Source organism: Myxine glutinosa, chromosome 7, assembly GCF_964187855.1.
Source record: "Myxine glutinosa chromosome 7, kmMyxGlut1.1, whole genome shotgun sequence".
Taxonomy (NCBI): Eukaryota; Metazoa; Chordata; class Myxini; order Myxiniformes; family Myxinidae; genus Myxine; species Myxine glutinosa.
In genome coordinates, this window is record NC_136267.1 from 95,353,664 (window position 1) to 95,379,840 (window position 26,177).

General features: G+C 43.3%; 1 protein-coding gene across 14 annotated transcripts in view; it reads left to right on the forward strand.

Moving 5' to 3' along the window:
* Positions 1 to 26,177, forward strand: part of LOC137431427 (la-related protein 4) — a 149,186-nt gene that overhangs the window by 92,186 nt on the left and 30,823 nt on the right. For all 14 annotated transcript variants that reach the window (XM_068122733.2, XM_068122739.2, XM_078782015.1 and 11 more), the window contains exons 10-13: positions 1,070 to 1,309; positions 1,541 to 1,647; positions 12,526 to 12,786; positions 20,121 to 20,169. In XM_068122733.2, the coding sequence (XP_067978834.1) occupies positions 1,070 to 1,309; positions 1,541 to 1,647; positions 12,526 to 12,786; positions 20,121 to 20,169 (657 nt within the window). The remainder of the gene's footprint in view (positions 1 to 1,069; positions 1,310 to 1,540; positions 1,648 to 12,525; positions 12,787 to 20,120; positions 20,170 to 26,177) is intronic.

Sequence of the window (26,177 nt, forward strand, 5' to 3'; positions counted from 1 at the left end):
TGACCTTGACCTATTTAAGGTCATGACCCAATTGTAGACATTTTAACTTTTTTTGACCAAAACTTGACATGTTTGTCCGATCGGAATGAAATTGCTCTCTCTGGATAGCTTGCAGCAAGCCGCATTTACGCTTCAGATACACCACACCCTCCAAGTTAAAGGTCAAGGTCTTAGACCCCTAGGAGTACTAAACCGCAATTTAGGTTTTTCTCATTTTTTGCCAATTTCGGGGCTGTATCTTAGATCTGGCTAGGACTTTCTGAATGAAATTTTGCATCAATAATGGGAATAAAAAGTATGAGGTTGACTTTTTTTTTTTTTTACCTTGAATAATTTAAGGTCATGAACCAATTATAGACATTTAAACATTTTTTTACCATAACTTAACTAAGATTTATCTGATTGGAATGAGATTACCCTTTAGATTGGCACATGGCGCATGCTTGCCTATAGCAAGGTACATTTACACTTCTTCTTTTTTTTTTTACATCATACCACTCCAAGTTAAAAGTCAAGGTCAAATGGAGGTCTGACAAAATAAACGTGGGTTTTTTTGTCAACACGGAATCTCAGACTGTGTTGGTCTTCCCAGATGGTCTTACATCATAATAGTGGACCTGCATTGAAGTTGTGCATTTCATCTTTGATCCGTGTCCTTGACCTACTTTTTTGGATTGTGACCTAATTAACAAAAAATGTCTTTTTGACCATAACTTTAATATCATTTTCCCCTGATTGGCATGATGTTGAGGTAGATGGGGACACATTTTCTTTATTTTCTCTATCAATAAATGTTGATGGTCAAGGTCATATGGCAGTCCGAAAAGAATATGGCCATTATCGGATTGTGGGCTCTGGAGGAGGTTTACCCTTGGGGATCGCGTTGTAATTGCAGATATCTTTCTCTTGGCCCCTTTAAGCTCAGTTCCCTTGCAGGTACCAATTTAGTTATGGTTAAGAGTTCCCCTCTGTTGGTGCCGATATTGCCATTGTGGGGATGACTTTCTCCATGGAGATGCCACTATGTGCACATAAACTCGACTTGTGTTTTCAACCTTGCAAACACTAGGCCAGAATAAAGGCCAAGCCGATTGCCATCAACACATTCCTGCCAAAGAATGGTCTACGGCAGCCCGAGTCTGGTTCGTTCCCTCGGCAACGCTATTCAATAACCACCACGACAACCGCCGCACCCGCGAGCCCTTTCTTCCTCCAGCCGGTGTACGCACCTCCACAGCAGTTTGGCTTCTATAGTGTGCTGCCACCACCCACATGGCCACCAGCTTCAGCTTACTTCGAAAGTCCACTGGTGTGAAGCACCCCACCCACGTGTTTGGTTTGGTAACACACTCCCCATTTTGAATATCATGTCTGCCCCCATTGTTGTGCTTTGGAGAGGAAAACATTATATCGATCATTTATTGCATGTTTTAATTTGTGCGGAGACTTCCATGAGGAATACTTGAGTGAACTGTACAGCAGAATTTGGTAATGTTACTAAGAGCACGTATTTATTTTGTTTTGTTCATCTATTTTTAAGGCTCCCTTTACAACGCCAACTTTTCATAATGGTTATACAACAGCTGCCTCGTACAAGCCCTTGCTGGCATCCCAGGTGCACATGAGACAGTACTACACCAGAAACAGGTGAGGACAGAGTGGAAGTGTTGTGGCGTAGTCACGCGAGTCACTGTTGAATTGATTATTGAAATCTGCACAACCATTGTTAAGAGGCCTGTATCTGATTAGCAATTATTCCTTCATATGGCCAAAACAATACAGAATGCACCTGTTGGTGGGTTGGACCACCTGTGGCCTCGTATTGTTTAACATTTTCACAAACTCACACCTAGACTCACACCTCATAGTCCATGAGCTACTTGGCCAAATTGTGACAATTGCTACCATGAGAGGGCACCAGACTTTTTTGTTATTTTCTGTTAGCTATATGTATGTATCTGTAACACAAAACAACATGATGGACATTTCTGGAGAGTAGCTTAATGTCTGTAGAGCTAAAAATGTGAGATAGGGGTCACAAAACAGAAAAAATCCTCAAACGAGCATGTTTAAAGGTACAACTTTATCAAACCAATCTGGCTGTAGTAGACGGATGTATAGCGTGTATAGTTTTGCTTGTTGTATGCAAAGCTCCAGGGAATGAAAGACCTAATGCATGCCAGATGGAGTAGCCAATTGCCTTCTCTGGAAGCTCGGATTAGCCCCAACAGCGTGTCAACTAGATCTATGAACGACATCTAGAAGGGTGCCAACTGGCCATGGCTGGTACGAAGATGAGACAGGAACTCTGTGAACCTCAAAATGACTGGAAACGGATTGGTCTTGCATTGCAGTGTCCAGTCCATCACTTGAGACGTTATTCGTGAATTATTTGATGGTTTGGGTGGTTCCAGTGAGTTGATGAACATCTTCGTGATTAGCTTCGAGCCAAACATTGAATCGTTTCCATGCCAATCGCAATAGTGCCTCATATACCAGCTTACAGAGACGAACACCTCTGTTGTAACTGCGTCCTTCAAGTACACTGGATATGGATCCCTCTGAGATGATGTCACATTCCACAGCAATGTCACGAAGTCCAGCCGAGCCGGAACGTTTCCCGATGATGGCGATGAGATTCATGAGTGTGTGGAAGACCCCCATTCGTAGCACAACCAGCTTGAACTTGATCTGATGTTTCCAAACGATTTCGGCAGCTTTGGCATACAGAGTCTGATCGAAGACACATACTATTTCATCAATGTCAAGGGCCTTCGTGATTTGGATGACGTTATTGAGGATCTCATGGACGGTCGATAACTTCGTGGCTGGTGCGTTTATGGTAGGGAGATATCCTATAGTGTCCTTCCGTACTGTGATGTTATCTCGTATCATGATATTAAACCCAGTCAATGAGCTCACCAATTGTTCAGCTGTATCACTCATTCTTGCTAATAACCAGATGATGTTTTTCTCCTGTGCGCTTTTCAGTTCTGGAGCATGGTTGATTGCAACAGGCCTAGTTGATGGTGGACCTTCTCTTAGCCCTGCATTATATTCGGGTACATCAAGTGCTACTGGAGTTATGCTCCGGCTTTTCTTGCTGACAACAGGCACTTCTTTCTCAGGCAATCTGGCATTGGAAACCTGTGGTTGAACAATGATGCCGTTCACCCTGTGGGATGTTCCTCCACCACCCTGTGTTTCCTCTAGTCGATCAATATTGTCAAATGCCAAAGCAGTAGGGACACAGGGGTGACTGGTTGATGGCAAGATCACTCCCTTGTCAGCTTCCTGTGCCTGTTTTTGGAGACAAAGAGCAGTATCCAGCTCTTCGAGCTTTGAATATGATATACATGTACTGTGTCCCAATCGGTTCAAAACTCGGATAAGTTCCACGTTCCCAGTCAGCGATTTGACTCCCCATGGCAACAATAACTTACAGCATACAGCCCCTCCACTTACAGCATACACACAATCTTGACCAAGAGAGTGTATCTCCCTCTGGTGTCGTGGTGTTCCTTCTGCCGAGTCGCCCATGAGAAGGTTTTTTTGAAACAAGAGTAACGATTCAGGCAGCTTTACATAATTTGCATTCAGTTCATCAGGTTTTGGGGGCCATGGCATCTTTGGCATGGATTTGATTTGGCCTCTGATGTGGACTGCCGATTGGTTAATGATATGTTTAATGTCGTGTGTGGACTCCAGTTCCTGAACCTTATCCTTGAGTATGGCATTGTCTCTAACAACTTGTGCAACTGATAAATTGTCAGGATATACAAGAATCCTACCATTTGCCTCACTGATGAAGTGGAGAGACTCACAGAATTCTGCATCTAGCTTATGCCGAATATGATTTTTGGTCTGTTTCTTCACATCATGGTAGCCATAGATTCTCATTAATTCTACAAGTTTCTCAGTTAGGACAGTCAGTCGAACCGCCTGAGGATCAATGAACATAGTGTCCCTTATGTACTTGAATAGCATCATATACGATTCTTGTTCTGCTTCTTGATAGGCCACATCTTCGTCTGGCATACTAGCAGTCACAACTTTGGGCTTCTCATCCCTCGTGTAATTTCTGTAACAAGTCTTATGGTAGTGGGCTTCTGCTGCCACTAGTTCTCATGATGTTATGGCAAGAATTTTGTTGTCAGATTTTCGAACGGCTGCTTGTTGAACCTTGTCATCAGAGCGGAGCTCCAAAGACTGCATGAGTGGTTCACGGGTTTTGAATCCTGTGATGTATTTGGTTTTCTTGTCACAGAAAATACAAATTTGATCCATAACACGAGATGAACTAGGGCCATCATGCCTGGATGTCCTCGGATCTCTGGCAGCAGAAGAGTCTTCTTTTGAGGAAAAGCTAGCGAGTGTTTTCTTGTGTGTAAAAGACGAACGGCAGTTCCTATGATACCATAGTTTTGAGTCATATTCATCGGCACAGATATTAAGGATGGCATCAAAGTCTTGTATCCTGGCAGCATTCTGCAGCGCTTCAATGGACTGCAGATCCTTTGGTTTGGTGAGTTCACTGAGTGGTGCTTTCACTGAACAAATGATGCAGGTCCTCTCCTCAAGATGAGGCCTCTTGGCTGGCTTCCGAGTTTCATACATTATCTATTCACCTGTAAAGATACAGTATACAGCATTTTAATTACCAATTTGAGAAATAACCATGATAACAATTCATGCATATTGGTACATTCAGTGTCAGTTATAGTAGTGCTGTCTACTTTTGAAGTCAATTGAATGAAAATGAATGAATGATCGTTTTAAGGCCATTTTCCCTGCTAGAGCAGGGGTTAGCCTTGCGGGCCCCATGACAATCATGGTTCCCTGTTTGAGGCAATGTTTTTTTTATGGCCGGATGCCCTTCCTGACGCCAACCCTTGGTCACGCTCTTCGATGCGCAGGGATACCGTGTACCTATTCTAAATCGGGGTACACACCGTGATCATTCATCACAGCAAGCTGGTACTCAATTTGCCGACCTCGGAAGGATGACAGGCTGAGTCAACCCCCCTGGCGTTAATTCAGCGATCGATCGGGATTCAAACCCAGGATCCGAGGATCCCAAGCCGGCACCCTAACCGCTAAGCCAACACCAGGCTTTCGAAGTCAATTACAATGGCAAATTGAAATATATTAAAATCTTAAGTAATCAGAGAAATATACTTATCAAATTGAACTTAAATAGTGTAATGGGAATAAAGAGATTAATCATACCCGGTGTCATCAAACATGAGAAGTGTGAATCTGAGCTCCCTCCCGTCATCTTGTCACTCTCGGAAGACAGCATGTCGGTAAACACTACATGTATTGATGAATAATGCTGTAAGGATTAATATGAGTAATGCCTTAAATAATGTAAATACCACTTAATTAACATTTAATAGGATGATGTTCATATTGTTAACAATTGGATCACTATGATTTTCATCATCCTTACATCCTATCACAATTTTATTCAAAGTTGACCTCCGTCAATGCCTATCCAATGCCTTCGGGACTGTATTAACTGCTTTTAAAATGATCAACATTGTGAGAGAGAAACAGTTTGATCAACCAATCATACATTGATTACATCCACATCATGAAAAACAATTCATATTACCATTTTTTGATTTTTTAAATTGAAAACATATTCTAAGAAATTAGGCACCGCTTGGCCAAAAATCGTGAAATCTTCAAAGTCCAATAAAAAACTTGAGCTACCCTACTGAGAAGTCCATCATGCTGTTTTGTTACGTCGATGGGTATATAAATAACATAAAACAACCAAAGTTTGGTGCCCTCTCATGGTAGCAATTTTTGGATGGGCTCATGGTCTATCACACTTAGCTCGGCTTCACGCTGTTGAAACTAAAGCTTTCAGAATCATTGGAATCTCCTGCGATGAAGCTAACTCCGAGGGCCTTTCACTCAATCACCGCAAGCAGGTTGGTGGTCTTTCTGTCTTCTACCGACTCCTCTCCGGCCTTGCTCCCCCAGCTCCCTCTGTGCTCTGTCCCCCAAATATTCCTACAGGTCGCACAAGTTCTGCCAGCCACCCTCATAGTTAAACTGCCAAAATCTAGGCTCTCTGCTCACCTTCATTCTTTTATTCCCCTTTTCTCCCGCCTCTGGAACAAATTCCCCCACTCCCTTCAATCCCACTCCTCCCTCCAGTTCTTTAAAACAGCTGTTCACCACCATCTCTTATCTTCCCCCATCCAAAACCTTGATCTTTTCTACCCCCGCTATTTCACCTCAGATACACTTTTTTGAAATTCCAACTTCTTTCCTGGAAGTGCTTGCAGTGTCCATATGTTTTATACCTCTCCCACCTCCCCCCACGCCCTCTCCCTCCCACAGTTCTCTCGATGTCCATGCTCTCAAATGTTGTGTTTGTGTCCTTCCCCCTCTCCCCATCATGTCTACCGCTCCCCTTATTTTGTGTTTTATGTGTCGGTTTGACTTTTTGTGTGATTAATGTTAGCTCTCTCACGAGCCTCGATCTTGTATGTGTCAGTGATGCTCCTGGAGTTCCGTTTGCAAGTGGATGCTTTTCCCGACTTTATTACCAGCATGGAAGACTTTCATGACAGTCTTGATCAATGAGTTCAATTCACTCATCTATCTCCTACATTGAATAGTCAAACCTAATTGTGTCCTTCCCATTAACTGTGCTGGAAAATGCTATTAACCACTGCAACTCCTCTCTACATGCATGTGTATTGTGTACCGAGTGATGTGGAACGCCACACAATCTATTGTAATTGGCAAATTCCTTAATATCGATGGTTTCTGGAGAAAATAATAGTTAAACTATTTTTATCTGGTGCCGGCACACAAGGTCTCCATGAAGGCGCAAATTTCAGGCAGCAGTCGGCGCAGCATCCGTGGTTTGTAAATAAACAAGTTATCCTGGGTGAGGCGTATTTCTCATCTCCATCCACTTGTTTGCAAAGTGCCTGCTTGATTTCTGCACTCATTCAGCGAACAGGTTGGACCATCCTTGCTGCTGTTTTTATTTTTTGTATACATAGTCAAGGCTAGTGCACGGGATTGATAAGGATGTATCGGGATGCAAAAGGAGCAGTAGAGAGAGGGGGGACACCAAAAGCAGAGTCGCAGGTCAAGAAAGAGGGATGGGGGGCAGAAGAGAATGCATGGGTTGGATAAAATGGATACAGAAGGAAACTCCAAGGAGGGAAAACTGGAAATATGAAAGGAGTGATTGTGGGTGGTTTAATGAGTGTAGAGAAGATCATGGTTTTGACATGGAAAGAGCAGAGGGTGCAAGACCAGAAATGACGCGGTAAAAGATGGAGAGATCACTGACCTGTCTGTGATGGTGAAGTGATAGTGCTGTAGACTGCTTCATCACAGGAGATTCCTATAAATCCTAAAGGCCTTGATTTCCACGGCTTTAAGCTAAGCAAGATGTGATGCGGCGGAACCAGCCCAAAGGGGAGTGCAGTACTCCAAGCTGCGGCTTGAGACCTTGTAGGTGAATAGGAGTTCAAGTGTGTCAAGAAAGGACTTTTAACGATGGAGAATACCCAGTCAGCGGCTGGCTTTGGACGCCAACGCTGAAATGTGGGTTTCCCAAGAAAGATAATGGCTGATCGTGACAACCAGGAGTTTCACTCGCTGAGAAGTGAGATCGTGAGCCTCCAAAGCCAGCCGCTGCCTGGGCATCCTTTGTCGTACAAATGACTGAACTGCCCTGGGGCACTCCAGCCTTCACAGAGAGAAGAGATGAAAGGATTCCGTTGAGCCACACATTGGCTACGAGAGAGCGAGGATATAGAGAATGCCAGACTTTATTGAAAGTATTTTGTGGTGCCATTTGAAGAGTATGTCCATTGTCCAACCTTGTTTCTTGTGTTCTTGGTGCATTTGTTAACTCAACTGGACTACTGTCCAGTTGAGTTCATCACATACTGAACCCTCCGGCGTCCGTCGTCTGTCGTCTGTTGTCCGTTAACTTTTCGACGTTGACACTTCAGCGTCCACAAATATCAACCGATTCTGATCAAACTTGACATGCAGCATCCTTACCCCAAGGAACAGGTTGGTATTACATTTCAGCCCGATCCGTTGAAAAATGGCGGACTTAGGCGGCCGTTTTGTTTTTGGTCATGAAAACGACGTTAACACTATAGCGTCCACAAATATTAATAGATTTTGATCAAACTTAGAATGTTTAACCCTTACCACACCAGTCAGTTCAGTTGAGTTCTGCTTCCCTGGAAGCTCTAGTTTATCACAGAATCCAATGTATTCAATTTGTCTCGACTATTTATAATACTGTACCACTAATTGTCAGGCTGTTTGTTTTGTCAGTGTCCTGTACCCTTTATTATTTTTGTTCTTTTCTTTTGATTACTTTGCAGCAGAAGGCCGGGGGCATAATGCTTTCAAGTTGTCTGTCGGCTCTCCATGTGTCCGTCCATACATTATCATCCTTTTTGTTTTGACAATAACTTGTGAACCCCTGAATGGATTTCAACCTAATTTGGCACACGCATGCACTGTGATACAAATATGAGCCAATTACATGTTGGGTTCAAAAAGTCAAATGTATATGGTCATGTGTCCTTTAATTGAAAATCTTTATTAATGTGATAACTTGTGAACCACTAAAGAAATTTCGACCAAGCTTGGCAAAGTATAGACTGCAGTACAAAGATGAACTGATTACATTTTGGGTTCAAAATATTTGATGCCATCCTTTGGAAATAATTTTGTTGTGTGCAAGCTAAATGTGCCAAGTAAAGATGCTCTTCGTGGAAAACTAAATTTGGATAAGACAGAAATTATTGGCTCGTTGACATCTGTTCAACCACATGGAGCTGGGTTGTGCACACAATGTGGATCAATGTCACTTTTAAATATGGAAATTGTTGATTCTCTCGCACTTCTGAGCTTGGTTTGTGGGATAATTCACTGATGTTCAAACCAATAACTTGCAGCAGTCAAGCTTGAGTATAACATTTCTGCAGTTACGGAAATGAGAATTTCTAATTTGATGGTTTGCTTTGAGTTATGTGAATGGTTGATTTAATTACCTCCACCCCTGTCTGTTTGTTTTTCTGTCTGTCTGTCTGTGAACAGGATATCGCAAAATGTGATGGATGGGTTCGGACGAAATTTGGCAGAGAGGTAGTGTATGTGATGAGGACGAAATGATTAGATTTTGGTGAAGATCAGGATTCGTATCTGGCTCCTATAATTTTTAAAGTGATTCTTCACCATTGGGAGATAGGGCCAAAAACGATACATAGCAGGATATCTCAAAAAGTTGTGGATGGATTTGGACAAAACTTTGTGGGCAGGTTGTGTGTGTGACGAGGCCGAAACGATTCGATTTTGGTGAATATCTGTATCTAAATAGAAGAATTTAAGTGATTCTTCACCATTGAGTAAAAAATAAAAAAAACCCACCTTTGAGGCCATTTTTCCCCGCAAGCGGGGGTTGGCCTTTTTCGGGGACCATGGTTGTTGTTGTTTTTTTTTTTGTTTTTTTTTTTTCGTCCCCTTTTTGAAGCAATGTTTTACTTCACCATTGAGAGATGGGGCCAATATTGATGTATAGCAGGATGTCTCAAAAAGTTATGTTCGAGTTCTGACATGGATGAGTTATGACAAAACTAGGTGAACAAGCATTCTGAGTATTGCGCTGCAATACATGTCCCCTACCGGCATTGGGTAGCACTGTCACAGAAGACAGTATTATGACTTAACGCACTCCAAATTATAGTCCGGAAAACTGTTGGGGAAATTCCCAAAGTTCAAAGTGCCATAACTTTGTCAAAAATGATCGAAACGTCGTGAAGTTCGAACTTGATCTGTAACTTATCATGACGAAACCATGTACCGAGTTTGAAATCATTAGCATTAAGAGTTTTGGAAAAAAATTCCGGAAAGCTGTTCTTTGCGTGACGGGCGGACTGACGGACTGACAGACTGACAGACGGAGTGCAAACCTATAGTCGCCTACGGTGGACACTGGTAGGGGACTAATACTTAGGCAGTTAAGACCGAAAAATAGGGCGTATCGTTCATTTTTTCAGGAAAGCACCAAATTTGGCACAGATGTAGTATGGACCTATACAATTGTTTTCCTGAGGGGCGCCCAAAAATTCAGAACCCCTGGTGGCCGCCATATTGAATTTCAACATGACCGCCCTCTGTGACCTATTTCCCTCAATAACGTCTATACTATGAGCGATAACACCACAGTAACAGTGTCTTACCCCATGTTTTCATGGTCTCTGAATCCAATGGGATCAATTGCATATAGATTGGCATCCATCATCTTTAATTTCAAGATGGCCGCCATGGTGTTTCCATTTTCCTTGAATCTCTCATTGTATTTTAGGTAAAATTTCAATTCCAAGTGATACACATTGTTTTATTGGTCTCTGATAACAATGGAATGGTATTAATTAATCAAAGTTACACACAGTTGCAGTTTTAACTTAAAATATTGTGGGCACTTGAAAGGTGGAGGCTCTCGCACAGACGCGTAGTACTACAAGCACTGTCCATCGCAGTCACACAGTGATGTGCAGGGCAGATTTGCCCTGGAGCATTTACAGTTGCCTTTACAGGCCGACTTACAATGGCAGCTTGTAAGCTCTGAACATGCCTCCTGTATCAGTGGTATTGTGGTCCAAATTGGTGTCCAAGAAGTCCCTGTTTTCATCCAGCCCCAATCAGCTGGTGATGGAAGTTTTGGGTTGGGCACAAGTGCCTGACTCCATACGTGTCCAGCCTGAAAACATGCGCGTTTTAGGTGTTGTTCGAAGGCGTCTGCTGTTGGGGGAATGTGATCAATTGTTCTTGCCTTCTTCGTGAACAAGTGTCGGCGCATGTCATTCACTGTCTTTATCTCGGTAGTCCGGTCATAGAGGATGGCAACATATCTTTCTATGCTCTGTAGTTCCATAGTAATAGCGTCCACAGATGGCCTATAAGCGAGAGCATGAAAGGTCTGCGTGATGCTGGGGTATGCCTCCCAAGCCGTCCAGGCTGTCTTTTTCCCAATTTGGGCAAAAAATGACACTGTGTCGCAGCCAGTGAAGGCATGAAATAATGGCAAAGACTAGGACTTCCTGCGGCCAAGGCCGGTGGCAATTTTATGGATGGCAAGGTAGCGGTAGCTTTTACCAGTGCCAATGGCAATCCAGAGTTCCTCCACACCGTGTGACTGGTAGGCAAAGTAGTGTGCTATTGCCAAGACCACAATATCAGAATCTACAGTTCGAATTATTACCCGTTTTCTCCCCTTTTTCACGGCATCCAGGACATTTTTTTGCATTTTTAGAATTTTCTGAATTTTTGGGCACCCCTCAGGAAAACAATTGTATAGGTCCATACTACATCTGTGCCAAATTTGGTGCTTTCCTGAAAAAATGAACGATGCTTCCTCTTAACTGCCTAACTATAATAAATTGGTTGGGTGACAAGATCAAGCTGATTAGATTTTGGTTCAGGTCTGGATTCAGATACGACCTATCAGTGGGATACAAAACGTAAACTGTTCACCTGGCTCTACTGAGCTCTCTACTGAGCTCTCTACTGAGCTCTAGTATGCTCTCTACTGAGTGCCGTTCTAATTATTGTTGTTATGGAACTTCGAATTTAGCACGTGCATAGTTACTTTTATCACAGTTTAATTTGGGATTTGCAGTGTTAATTCTAAAAGGCAGTGGAATGTGACCTAGATTTGTAATCGTAGTGAAATCGGCACATCACTCGCAATTCGCTGTGGTCCCTGTCTTTGGACAATGACACAGCTGGGTGGTTGGGCAGGAATTTGCCCAGCCAATTGGAATCGTGGCCAAACAAGTTGCATCATTGACATCATGGACAACCATGTAATTGGCCTTTGAGAGGCTATCGATGTTTCTGGGACGCACCCATAAAAGTGCATGGTAGAAATAAGTCAGTTCACAGATGGAGGAAGTTTAGCAACGAGAGGAGAGTGTGTTGTTTGGTGAAGTTTGAGGCCAACTTTGATGTGAAAGATCTGTAGGTTTAATGTTATTTTAGTGAAGTGCGAATTGTAAATAGAGTTGGATTTTCTATTACCAAAATTGTGCCACATGTCTTGATCCATTAGTATTTGGTTAATCTGCATCTTTATTCTAACCGCTCGGAATCTAACCTGCAACCAGTTCCTTGACTGGGTGTGGTTTCCACCCCCATTGCGCGTGGTTCCTGAGTGAGCTATGTGAGTGATCACAATCCTTGACAACACGACTACTCTCTTTTAATGCATAGTCACCTAAACTAAGTTTGTGCAGTTTAAACTCTTGCCCGCAGTAATTTCCATAATGTAGGTTGTGGATAAATTATATTTGCAATTTATTGAGGCCTTTGGTTTCCAGTTTATAGCTGTAATTTCAGCAATGATTTCAAGTTTAGTTTTGGTTCATTTTAATTGCTTAAATTACTACTAACGTAAATTTCACTTTCTTCCAGCTTCCTTGCTTCTTCTCAGTGACTTATCCAATCCTGTGACTGCAGGAATCAAAGCAAACACCAGCCACAGTCCAGGACTGCAGGAGAGCAGACGACAACTTCTCCTGGCAAGCAAAATTCCAACTCGAGCATCCATGGTTATTCCGGCAGGCGGGATGGAGGCAACCAGACCATTGCATCTCCGCGAATCGGAGCCGCACCCCGCTCAGCCGTGGAAAGCGTGAACGGCGCAAGGAGGGACGCGGGTTCTCCCAGGATTGAGATTGTGGGAGGAAGTGATCCCTGCAGCTCACCCTATCAAAGAAGGTGAAAAGCAGAATTTGAGTAGTAGTAGAAATAGTAATAGTAATAGCAGTAGTAATAATAATAATCTTCAGCATTTACATATTGGCAATATGTCTGCCAGATAAGCCAATCAAATGAAGTATAATGTACTTATTTCCCAAATTGGCCTATTATGTATCTGCATCGTAAAAATGATCTGGTGGGGAAGAAAGTAAAAAATTTTTTTTATTGTGCTGGCTTGTGTTTGTTCGTGTTTTATTGTACTTTTGTTCAGCTCCCTTACCTTGGGCCTTGAGTGAGTTCGGCCCTTGACTGGTGCTTGAAACTCCACTAGCCAGACGTTGAACAATTTTTCATTGCTTTGTAAATTTCGGACAATAAACTGTGACTGAAACCCTCACCTGAAATTGAAATAAACCCTCACCCCTCCATTCCACAAAGTTTTGTATTGAAAACTTTGCCTTGCAGCATTTTCTGATTATAGTTTAGTTTGTTTGTATTTCTCTTGTGCTTTGTTTCGGTCAAACTCATACAATTGCACATAACAGATTTTAGTGAATCGGTGGATTTCTACTTTTTTGCATCTATTGGTCAGTTGAGGTGTTTCATCTTCTTCAGTGCCTTCAGAAAGTATTCACACCCATTGACATTTTTACATTTTGTTGTGTTACAGCCTGAATTTAAAATGGATTAAATTGAGATTCTTTGTCACTGATCTTACCCATAATGTCAGTGGAATTTTTTTTCTGTATTATTGAAAATGGAAAACAGAAATATCTAATTTACATAAGGATTCAACCTTCTGAGTCAATACTTCCGAGAAGCTCCTTTCGCAGCGATTACAGCTTTGAGTCTTCTTGGGTATGTCGATCAGCTTTGCACATCTGGATTTGGGGAGTTTCTCACATTCTTCCTTTCAGATTTGATCAAGCTCTGTCAAGTTGGATGGGTAGCGTCGGTGAACAGCAGTCTTCAAGTCTTTCCACAAATCCTCAATGGGATTCCAGTTTGGGCTTTGGCTGGGCCAATCAACAACTTTCATGTTCTTGGTCTGAAGCCATTCCAGTTTTGCTTTGGCTGTATGCTTGGTTTCATTGTCCTGTTGGAACGTGAATCTTCGCCGCAGTCTATGGTCTTTTGCACTCTGAAGCAGGTTCTCCTCAATGATTTGCCTGTATTTGGCTCCATTTATTGTTCCCTCTATCTTTACAGATCCCCCAGTCCCTGCTGCTGAAAAGCATCCCCATAGCATGATTGATGGTGCCACCACCAGGCTTCACGTTGGGCATGGTGTGTTACATGGTGATGAGCTGTGCTCGGTTTCTGCCAGACTTAGCGCTTTGCATTCAGGCCAAACAGTTCAATTTTCGTCTCATCAGACCACATAATATTTTGCCTCATGCTCTGTCTTTCACATGCTTTTTTGCAAACCCAAGGCATCATGTGCCTTTTTCAGGAGTGGCTTCTGTCTGGCCACTCTCCCATAACGCTTAGACTTGTGAAGTGCTGCAGAGACTGTTGTCTTTCCAGAAGGTTCCCCATCTCACCCAAGGAACTCTGTGGTTCTGTCAGAGTGGTCATTGGATTCTTGGTCACCTCCCTGACCAAGGTCCTCCTTGCCCGGTTGCTCAGTTTGCTTGTACGGCCAGCTCTAGGAAAGGCCTGGGTAGTTTCATATTTCCATTTCCTAATGATGGAGCTCTTGGGAACTTTCAACACTCTAAAAATTGTTTTATACCCTTCCACAGATCTATGAACGTAAAGGAGAGTGAGAGTTTACCGTGGGAGTTGTTATATGCAGATGATCTGGTGTTGATTGCAGAAAGTATGGATGGACTGAAGGAGAAGATGAACAAGTGGAAGGAATGTATGGAGACAAAAGGTCTGAAGGTGAATATCGGAAAAACGAAGGTGATGGCAAGTGGTAAAGCATGTGGTGAGGTGGAAAGAACTGGGAAGTGGCCGTGTGCTGTGTGCAGGAAGGGTGTCGGAGTGAATTCCATTCAATGTACAATGTGCGCTGAGTGGGTTCATCAAAAATGTAGTGTTTGAGAAGGTTATTAACCAGTGTGGCAGCTACATTCAAGTGTAAGGTGTGCACAGAGGGGGCTGCAGATGGAGGAAATGTTGAGTTGGATCTTGGAGACGGCGTGACGCTGGAAGGTGTGAAAACATTTTGTTACCTAGGAGATATACTGAATGGAGAAGGTGGAACAGACTCGGCAACGGTTGCTAGAGTGAGATGTGCATGGAAGAAGTTTCGGGAACTGAGTGGCGTGCTGACGAGGAGGGGAGTGTCGTTGCAGCTGAAGGGAAAAGTGTATGCTGCATGTGTGAGAAGTGTTATGATTTATGGGAGCGAGACATGGGTAATGAACGTAGAGCAGCAACGAAGGCTGGAAAGGGTGGAAATGCGAATGGTTCGGTGGATGTGTGGAGTATCGTTGAGAGAGAGGAAGACAAATGATGAATTGCGAAAGATGATGGGAATAGAGCCTGTGATGGATGCTGTGAAGAGAAACAGTTTGAGATGGTTTGGTCATGTGTTGAGGAAGGATGAAAGTGACTGGTTGAGAAGAGTGATGGAAATGAATGTAGAAGGAAGTAGAGGACGGGGAAGACCGAGAAAGACTTGGCTAAAGATGGTCGAAGAAGAAATGCGGGCAAGGGGGTTAACAAGGGGAGATGCAGAAAATAGGGCAAAATGGAGAAGATTGTCATGGGGACCGCAAGGCTAACCCCCGCTCTTGCAGGGAAAATGGCCTTAAAATGCCTGTTGTTGTTGTTGTCCACAGATCTATGCCTCCTCACAATTATATGTCGGAGTTATACGGACAGTTCCTTGGACTTCATGATAGTTGACAGTGCATGCTCTGACATGCACTGTCAACTATATGACCTTAAATAGAAAAGCGTGTTTCTTTCTAAATCATGTCCAATCAATCGATTTGTCTGCAGGTGGACTCCAATCAAGTTGTGGACAACTCGAGGATGATTGAAAGAAATTGGATGCACATGAGCTCAATTTGGATTGTCATAGCAGAGGTGTTGAATACTTATTGACTCAGGACATTTCAGCTTTTCATTTTGAATTATTTTGTAAACATTTCTCAAAAAATCATTCCACTTTCACATTATTGGGTATTATGTGTCGATCAGTGACAAAAAATCTAAATTTAATCCATTTTAAATTCAGGTTGTAACACAACAAAATGTGAAAAAAGTCAAGGGGTGTGAATAGTTTCTGAAAGCACTGCATATTAATATATCTGAAAGCGCTGCACTGCATATTAAGTAGCAGCAGTTTTCTGTCCGTCTGTTTCTCTTTCCGTTCATTGGTTGGACAGCTCGCCTGACTCCACCTACAAGTACGTCATTAGTATGAAGGCCGATTCCACCCACCGGCATTTTGATTTTCATGCAGTACAGGACAAACAAATCCTCAAACCTGTCATGCTCACACTCGCCATGCCCTACCTTTACATTGCTAAAACATTAACTTCTGGGAGCATGTGAGGCAGCGCTTCATTGCTTATACACTGCTCAAAAGGAGGGTTTTCAGTTCCGTGGGTCCCAGATTGTCACCATCTAAAAGTCAGGTTTTTTATTTTGTTGCTTTATCTCCCCCACTGCTGCCATGCTGTTAGCCACCAGAGCTGCTTATGGGTGCAGTAGTTTTCATTTGAATGGCCATTTAAAAAAAAAAAATTCAAATTCCACAAATTTTTGACATTCAGTGTCATTTGATGGTGGAATGCATGTGTCTTCCTTGGGTTTGTGACGAAAGATAGGCCCAGAAATTGTAACGTTTTGGTCCAAGAGTGGCCTTCATTAGGAACGATGCAGTCGATATGGCTCAGATCTTTAATACTTTCCACAAGGGGCAGGGCAGTACAGGCATGCAACAGATCGCAGGAGCCAAATAAATGTTCTTCTTTGTATGTGCGAGCTTGCATGTCTTTAATTTTTTAATTTTTATTTTTCACCCACCGAAGTTATAAGTGCCATGTTTGCAGCATTGCAAATTCCATTTTCGACTTTCCATACAATACAATACACAAGGCCAACATATGTATTATATTGTCTTTCATCTTCTCTCCCTGTGAAGGCAGGAGTGCCCTCAGGCAGTGTTCTAGGCTCCTTCCTTTTCCTAATCTTCATCAACTCTATCTCTCTGCCTGTGGAAAATCCTCTTCACCTCTTTTCTGATGACCTCTTTCACCTCTTTCTCGCCCTCTTTCTCGCCCTCTTTCTCGCCCTCTTTCTCGCCCTCGCCCTCACCCTCGCCCTCGCCCTCTCCCTCTCTCGTCCTCGTCCTCGCCCTCTCTCCCTCAACCATATTCTCTCTTGGGCAAGCCACATTTCCAACTTGGCCACGAAAGCCAGTCGCCGAAGAGGCATCCTCCGCCGAGCAAAGTCCTTCCTTGGCACAACTGAACTCTCTCCCCTCTGGGTTGATGCCACTGCCTCACACCTTGCTCAACCTGATTCCATGGAAATGAAGGTCGTCAAGATAATTGTAATGTCATGAGATGAAGATGTCTATGGCCTATCACTTTCCCATCACAAACAGGTCAGTGGTCTTTGTCTTCTTCTGCCTCCTTTCTGATCTGGCAGCTTCTGCCCTCTACGTGCTTTGTCCTCTCCCCTCGCCTTCCAGGTATCTGCAGGATGCATGCAGTACACCAGCAAACTCCCAGAATCACTGGTCACCACAACTCATTTGTACCTCTTTTTCCTGCCTGTGGAACAAACTTCCACATCCTCTTCAATCTCATTCTTCCCTCTAGGTCTTCAAGACGGCTGTTCACCACCATCTCAATCATCCCCCATCCTAAACCATGATCTTTTCTACACCCATTAAACCTTAAACTTAACCCAACACTCCCAAAATCTTGCTTCTTTATCCATCTTCTCAACCCTTTGCATTTTCCACTACCCCTCATCATTGCCCACATCCCTTGTTTGTCTATCTCAGTCTATTTTCTCCCTCTGCTCTGCTGTTGACATTTTCCCATTCTCTTTTCTGTTGTTCCTTTTTATATCCTGATCGGCTCTGTGTTCTCACTCTTCCATTAGCCTTGACTCTGTACAAAAACAACAACACAGGTTAGGTTTGTGCAATTGTTGACGCACGTTTTTCTTTAACGTTCATGAGATCAAGGCTTATGGAAGAGCGAGGTGAAAGAGCCGGGTAGATAACAATGAGCTTAAAGTGAGGCAACAGTTGGACGCAAGCAAGGGAATGAACGAACAGGAAAAGAAAAGGGGAGGGGTAAACTAACCTGAAAGTAAGAGGACTGGGTAGGGTTTCGGCCCCTCCTGATTTATTGACATTTTCAGTCATACAGAGAGTAGGAAGGGATGGGGTGAGGGGTTGTGGGTTCCTACTCACTTAGGATTTTAATGATTTTTGAAAATGGCGATTCTTTTTATTTTTTATTTTTAACCTTTTTTTAAACTGGACTTTTTTAAAACGCCCAGATCAATAAAATTGAGAAAATAAACGAGAACATATTGCGTCCTGTGTGCATGAGATCACTGACACCGAGCCTATAGCTTGCTTGAAATCATCACGTGCATTATACCGACATGACATGGCACATTTCGCAGACGGTTATGCTGTGATTTCATAGTAGGCCAGCGCTAGTGGTACCCTGTATTGTTCTTTGTAGTACTGTACTGTGCAAATGTTGATAATTTTGGACTTCCCCATAATGGGGGTAGAAAATATTGTGGGTATGGATGGGGGTTCATTATCCACACAGGGTAATATTTATGCATGTAATACAACAACAACAGGCATTTTAAGGCCAGAGCGGGGGTTAGCCTTGCGGTCCCCATGACAATCTTCTCCATTTTGCCCTATTTTCTGCATCTCTCTTTGTTAACCCCCTTGCCCGGATTTCTTCTTCCACCATCTTTAGCCAAGTCTTTCTCGGTCTTCCCCGTCCTCTACTTCCTTCTACATTCATTTCCATCACTCTTCTCAACCAGTCACTTTCATCCTTCCTCAACACATGACCAAACCATCTCAACCTGTTTCTCTTCGCAGCATCCATCACAGGCTCTGCATCCATCACAGGCTCTATTCCCATCATCTTTCGCAATTCATCATTTTTACATGTAATACAGGTTTATTTTCTATGGCGTAGCCCCTAGGGCAATGTCGTCTCGAACAGTGTTTGTTTGTCCCCACAAACATACACCAATCAGAGCTGAGGATCTGGTCACATGACAGGGGGATGTGTTTAGTAACCATTATAGTTGCATATTTTACTAAAAGGAAATGTAATAACGTTTTGTTGTCCCAGCAGGTGGCTTAAGGTAGGCAATTGGACCTTGACCACCTTGTTCCCGAATCCAGAAGTTAGCAGATGATGACAGTTCGCTGGTTTGATATCTCAATACAAACGAGATTTAACATTATATTTTGATATTAATACCAGAGTATTAATTTGTGATTGGAATGATTTATGATGTTGTTTGGAATGAAGACATAGAGAACGTGCTGTCAATGCCTGACACTCAACTGAAGGTGGCATAGGAATGTGGACTTTATTGGTTCATCATTTGCCATTCGCTGTTTTTTTTACCCAAGACATTCACGAACTGGCTGTCCATGCCTGAAGTCAAATTTTTTTTAATACTTTGGAGATTATTTGCTAACTGGTATCCCCACCCAGATCATACTATCTTCTTCAAGTAAAACATCAAACAAGCCCAGCTACGCCATTGTTAGACTGACTATAGATCTTGTTTTTACACTGAGGTTTGAGGCTTATTGATGTGCAAAAATGAAGGGTTAAAACACTTGTCAACCAACAGTGGAAGGAAACATTGAATACGTCTATAAGCAGAATATTTGGGGGTTGAAGGTGTGTACTGGAGTAGAAGTGAAGAAGATGTAGTCGATAGGTCTGTAGATACTGTATCATAAGGCTGTAAGATAGTATAATAGTGAGCTATAAGATAGTATAACTGTATGTAGTATCATAGTGTACAAGATAGTGAGCTGTAACTTTGAAGCACTGGAGGGAAGATAGTGTTTGGACAGACGTAAGGAAGGAATTCCACAGGTTGTAGAAAGCATAATGGAATGCAGGTGAGCATCAAGGCCTGAACTTTGGTTTGTCTCAGCAGGCCTTTCTCATGCCATGGATAGAATGGAATGACAGCCCAGCAGTTCAAGAAAAGAAAATATATTGCCCTGTGGAGATAATTACCGCATTAATGTTCATGAGGAACAAATACGTACATAATATAGCTACTTGAAGAACTCCCATTTAAACTGGTACATTGTTTCAACTTGATGTGCGTATTTGCTGAATTATTTCCTCTTCCATTTTTCCCAGGAATACGCACAAGAATAACCGAAGAAGAAAGGATGATGACAAGAATGCTGTAAGTCTGTCCTTCATTGTTCCTCTCATCGAGCAAGCTTTGCTTCTGGGGATTTTAAACTTTTTTCTTTTAAAGGCAAATCCTTGAAAATAGCTTAATGAATGTTGTAAACAAGCAAGAGAATGAGGAAAATTATTTACCTGCAGAGCAGGATTCAAAATACACAGAGCCGGCGGGCAAAATTGCCCTCAAAGTCTCCAAAATACACGGACAAATCTTTGTCTTCTACCGACTCCTCTCCGGCCTTGCTCCCCCATCTCTCTCTCTGTGCTCTGTCCCCCAAATATTCCTGCAGGTCGCACAAGATCTGCCTGCAACCCTCTTATGGTTAAACTGCCAAAATCAAGACTCTCTGCTCACCTTCACTCCTTCATTCCTCTTTTCTCCCGCCTCTGGAACAAACTCCCCCACTCTCTTCAATCCCACTCCTCCCTCCAGGTTTTAAAACAGCTGTTCACCACCATCTCTTATCTTCCCCCATCCAAAACCTTGATCTTTTCTACCCCCGTTAATGCACCCCAGATCCACTTTTTTGAAATACCGACTTCTTTCCTGGAAGTCCTAGCAATGTCCATATGTTTTTTTATCCCTCCCACCCCCACACCCCTTCCCATGCTTCCTCCCCCTCCCACAGATCTCCCGCTGTCTCTGCTCTCCATCTTGTCTCCCGCTCCCTTTATCATATGTTTTATGTGTCAGTTTGTCTTTTTGTGATCAATGAGCCTCGATCTTGTATACAAAAAATAATAATAATAATAGCCCTCAAAATCAAAGATGGGAATAGGGGGAAGGAAGGGTGGAGGAGAACAAAGTTCAAAACTAGATGGGCCACCTACGATGGGATACTTAATAACTGCGGACAGTTATGACAAGGATCCATTCTGCCCCGATTTGATACAACCCTGCTTTGATACAATCCAGCTTTCATCGGACACGTGACACATGACATCCTCTTTATAAAGCTGAATTCAGAATTGGATTTTAAATATTTAAAAAAGAGTAAGAGGGATCCTCGGGGTCTTTTGTGTCCTCTGGGTCCTCTCGGTCTTTTGGTTATTTTGGGTCCTGGGATCCTTGGGGTCTTTTGGATCCTTTTGTCTTGTGGGTCTTTTAGGTCCTCTGGGTATTTTGGGGTCTTGGTGGTCTTTAGGGTCTTTGGGGGGATCTTAAAGTGTCTTCAATGGTCAAAGGGGCCTCAGCAGTCCAAATGGTCAAAAGGTACATTCCGATAGCTAGTACGTAATTAATGGACTATGTAATTAATAAAGAGGATGCCACCGAGTTCAAACAGTACGTAATAAATAGATATACTGAAAAGTCAAATGGCTGGAGAAGATGAAATTGTCGAGTTTCTTCTTTAACCAATAAAAACTTCTGCCTGCTGGACCGTGTGGCCAATCACATTGCAATATTAGCAGTATTCCGCTTGATGATTAGTTTATAATTTTGAAGTTTCACATTGATGGATGGAGTGGTTCAAGAGATCATTTTTATGCCTCCTCCCCCGAAGGTGGCCAGAGGCATTATGTTTCCGCGTTGTCTATCTACGTCCGTCTGTACAGGCTAAACCTCGTTTTTCTCAGCAACAATATGTCCGATTGAGATTAAACTTTCAGGGTAGGAGTGACACCCTTGCAGAATGTTTTTTATCATAATTGTGATGTCATAGGTCACGTGGTATGGCAGCCATCTTGGAATAAATGCAGATAATTAAAAAAATTCTCGGAAACCGCTGAATGGAAAAATTTGAAACTTAGCACATTGTCAAGTACTCCCAATGGAGAACAAAAGTATGATAATGATGATATCATAGGTGAAGTGGTATACCAGCCAAAAATGTTTCAATCAAATTCCTTATCCTAAAAATCTGAAATTGCATGCACATGATCTATGACCCATTTGTATTGAAATATTAAATTTCATGATATCATCGGTCTCATGGTTTAGATATATTGCCATAATCAGCCATATTGGATTTAACCTAAAACCTTAAAAACACATCTTCTCCCAAACCACCAAATTGATGAAAGACACCGCTTTACAGATCGATGTGAAACCTGTCATGGCTGGTGAGAATGTGATACTTGAAAACAGCTGAAAGGATTTAAATCAAACTTGTTTATTTTTAGGACGGTGAACGAGGGCATATCTACCCATTGCGGGACTATGAGGAGGCATATTGGCGACACAGTCGCATTGCTCTAGTTTTTTAAGATTTCCGTTCAATCCAATACGGCTGCCAGACCATGTGACCTATGATTTATTTGAAAGCACTCTGATATCCCCAAGATTGGGAGAACATGTATGTGAAGTTTCCACTTTATATCTCCAGGAAAATGTTCGGAGAACACTTGGATTCGGAAGAGGGTCAGAAAGCAGTATTCAGGATTGCAAAGCAGATAGCGAAAGAGAGGTGTGATGTGATGGGGGTGAGTTGCTTGAAGGATGAAGTGGGACAAATCGTTGTCGACCCAGATGGAATTAAAGGAAGATGGAAAAGATATATGGAAATGCTGTTGAATACAGAGAATGAATGGGATGACAACATAGAGAGTAACCCAGTTCTAGGACCGGCAGAGAAGATAACTGAGAAGGAAGTTGAGGAAGCGATAAAAGCAATGAAGGGTAGAAAAGTGGGAGGGCCGACGGGAGTTGTGGGAGATATGTTGAAGGCAGCAGGAAGTTGGGGTGTGAAGAGAATGACAGAGATCTGCAATCTGGTGGTGAAAGAAGGCCGCATTCCAGTGGATTGGGAACTGAGTACCCTCGTCCCTCTATACAAGGGGAAAGGCGATCCTCTGGAGTGTGGCTCGTACCGAGCGATAAAGTTATTGGAGCATGGAATCAAGGTATTGGAAAGGGTGTTGGAGAGGAGGATGAGGAAGAAAGTGAAGATCGACGAAATGCAGTTTGGATTTATGCCAGGAAGAGGAACGACAGACGCGCTTTTTATTGTGAGGCAGTTGCAGGAGAAGTACATGGAGAAGAGGAAGAAGTTGTTTCTTGGGTTTGTTGATCTGGAGAAAGCATTCGATCGGGTTCCACGCAAAGTATTGACATGGGCATTGAGGAAGTTAGGAGTGGAGGAATGGTTGATCATAGTAGCGATGGCAATTGAAGAAGTGCTCTCGCGAGATCACGGCGAGGTCACGTCTTTTCGAAGCTGTTCCATGCGCTCACGCTTTTGAAGCTAAGTGATCTTTCACATTTGTGTTTTTGGCGTATCTTTATCTTTCTTTCGGTGTATGTACCTATTGGGGTGACTTTAATAGGTTTCTCAGTGTTGGTTTTTCATACCTGTGTACAGAATCGTCGGTTTTTTTCGTATCGTGTATTCTGAGGCCTAGTGTAGTGCTAGTAGTAGTAGGCTACCGTGTCCTCAGACCTTGGCTTGAGGCTTTTGTTTTTTGTCTCAGCGGTTCTTCGATCGCGCTGCAACTACTGTCGGTCTCTGTTTTTCACGGTCTTTTCACCCATACTCCCTTGTTTTAAAATCTCAAAAAAAAAACCAAAATTTTTTTTTCCTTCCCTGTTCTTATCCGCTTGTACGTTCTTATTTGTTCTTTCGTTCTTCGTTCTTTTGCTCTTTCGTTCTTTGTTATTTGTTCTTTCGTTCTTCGACCACGTTGTTAGAGATCACGTGATCAAGTTGTTAATACATGTTTCATCTGTCCCCTGAAGAACCTTATTATTATGTCATATTCTATAACACTTTTTTCTACTTCTTCTATAAAAGGATGCTTTCGACTTGCTCACCAATTCTATTCATTCAAAAAAAAAATTCCATCTCTTACAGTGCATCTTTCATTCATTCCCTAAACTCTCCAGAACTCCACCCATCCTTCAGCGTCCTCAAACGTATTTTTGACTCGAATGTCTCAAGAAACTCATTTTGCAATAAATGTTCGTTTCCCATAAATCGTACACTTTTCAAAATCCAATCTCACCCCTCCCCTCCAAATCTTCCCCATCACCCATCTCTGTCAAATTTTCCCCCTTGCCCCTCCCCCCCAAATCTTCCCAAACACCCATCCCTTTCAAATCTCCCCCCCTGCCCCATCCCTCCTAAACTCCCCCCACACCCCTCCCCTCCGAGACTCTCCCTCACTCCTCCCCTCCTAGACTCCCCTCTCACCCCTCCTGCTCAAAGCGTCCTCCCTGCTTCTTCCCCCTTCCAACTTTCACCTTCATCTTCCTCAACCTTCTGCCTCACTCTTCCCCCTCCTCAAATAACACCTCACTGCGCCTCACCCAAACACCATCAAACCTTTTGTCCGCCCCATTCTTCCCTTTCTCCAAGCTATTTTGTAATCTCTGACACCTGCAACAGCTCTCCCTACCTCTTCCTCCTCTTCCACATCCTGCCCTACCGCTCCCCCCCCCCTGTTCTGTATCCGATGCTCCCCCTTCCTCTTCCTTAACAGTATGGACCTCAAACATCCGGGGCCTTCGCTCAAACTTAACTGATCTCTCCATACAGGTTGCTTCTGACAAACCAGACGTGATCTGCTTAACAGAAACCTTCCTCCTTCATGATGTCTCTGATTCCTTGGTATCTCTCCCAGGTTACTCCCTCCTCCGGTATGATAGACCTGAGCCTCGTTCTGGAGGTGGGGTTGCTATCTTTATAAAAAACTCTCTTCCTCACTCGCCCTGCACTGCCCTCTCTCCACCTCACCCCCAGGAATACCTTTGGCTGCGGCTTCCCCTTCGCTCCCACCTTTTGTTCATATGCGTGTTGTACCGTCCACCAAACAGTGATGACTCCATCTACATCTCGCTGTCTGATAATATGGACCAACTTCTATCTACCCATCCCAACTCTCTCTTCCTCATATGTGGTGATTTCAACTGTCACCATGCCAGTTGGCTGGGGGTGGGTACCTCTCTCACCAGCCATGGTTCTTCAGCAAAGGACTTCTGTGACTCACTGGGACTGACACAATCTGTCAATTTCCCAACCCGGATCTCAGTCAACGGAGAATCTTCTCTTCTGGACTTGGTTATGACTAACTTCCCTGAAAATGTCTGCTGCTCTTCTTCTGCTCCAATCGGCTCTTCTGATCATGTGCTTGTTAAAGTGGACATCTCTCTGACCATTTTCAGAGAGCCTCCTCAGCGTCGACGAGTCTGGCATTTCACTCAGGCCAACTGGCACGGTCTTCAAGCAGCCATCAATCATCTGGACTGGTCTCCCATCTCTACTGCCTCTGACATCAACTCATCCTGGGAATTCTTCCAAAGTCAATTGCTCTCTCTCATGCACAGTTTTATCCCTTCTCGTCTTCAGTTGTCATACCCTTCCTCCCGTCCATGGTACACGGAATCTTGTGGTGAGGCTATTGCCCAGAAACAACTTGCTTTCGTCTCCTGGAAAGCAAATCCAACGGAAGGAAATCTCATTTCCTTTCACAAAGCCCGAAACAAGTGTGTGTCCACCCTCAGGAGAGCCAGGAAACAATATCTCTCCGTCCTCAGGACCGAACTCTCTTATCTGTCTCCCTCTTCCAAATCCTGGTGGCGTCTGGTAAAATCTGTTTCTGGTGTTTGTTCCCCCTCCATCCCCTCCCTCACCTTAAATGGCCACACGGCTGACTCCGCACGTGAAAAAGCCGAATGCCTCAACTCTGTGTTTGCCTCTAAATCTTGTGTCCCAAACCCATCCCTCTCTGTACCCACCGTATCCAGTCGTACCCAGCTGCTCCTGGACTCTGTGTCCTTTCCTCCTGACAAGGTGGAAAAGTGTCTGTCAACCCTCGACTCTGAATCTGCAACTGGACCTGACGGCATCAGCCCACGGGTCCTAAAATCATGTTCTTCCGCTCTTTCACTCCCTCTCTCTGTTCTCTTCACCCTCTCTTTTGCTCAAGGTCATCTTCCATCTGCTTGGAAATCTGCCAACATCACCGCTTTGCACAAAAAAGGTGCAAAAACAGATCCCAGCAACTACAGACCAATCAGCCTTCTCCCAATTATCAGCAAGGTCATGGAATCCATCATTGCTTCAG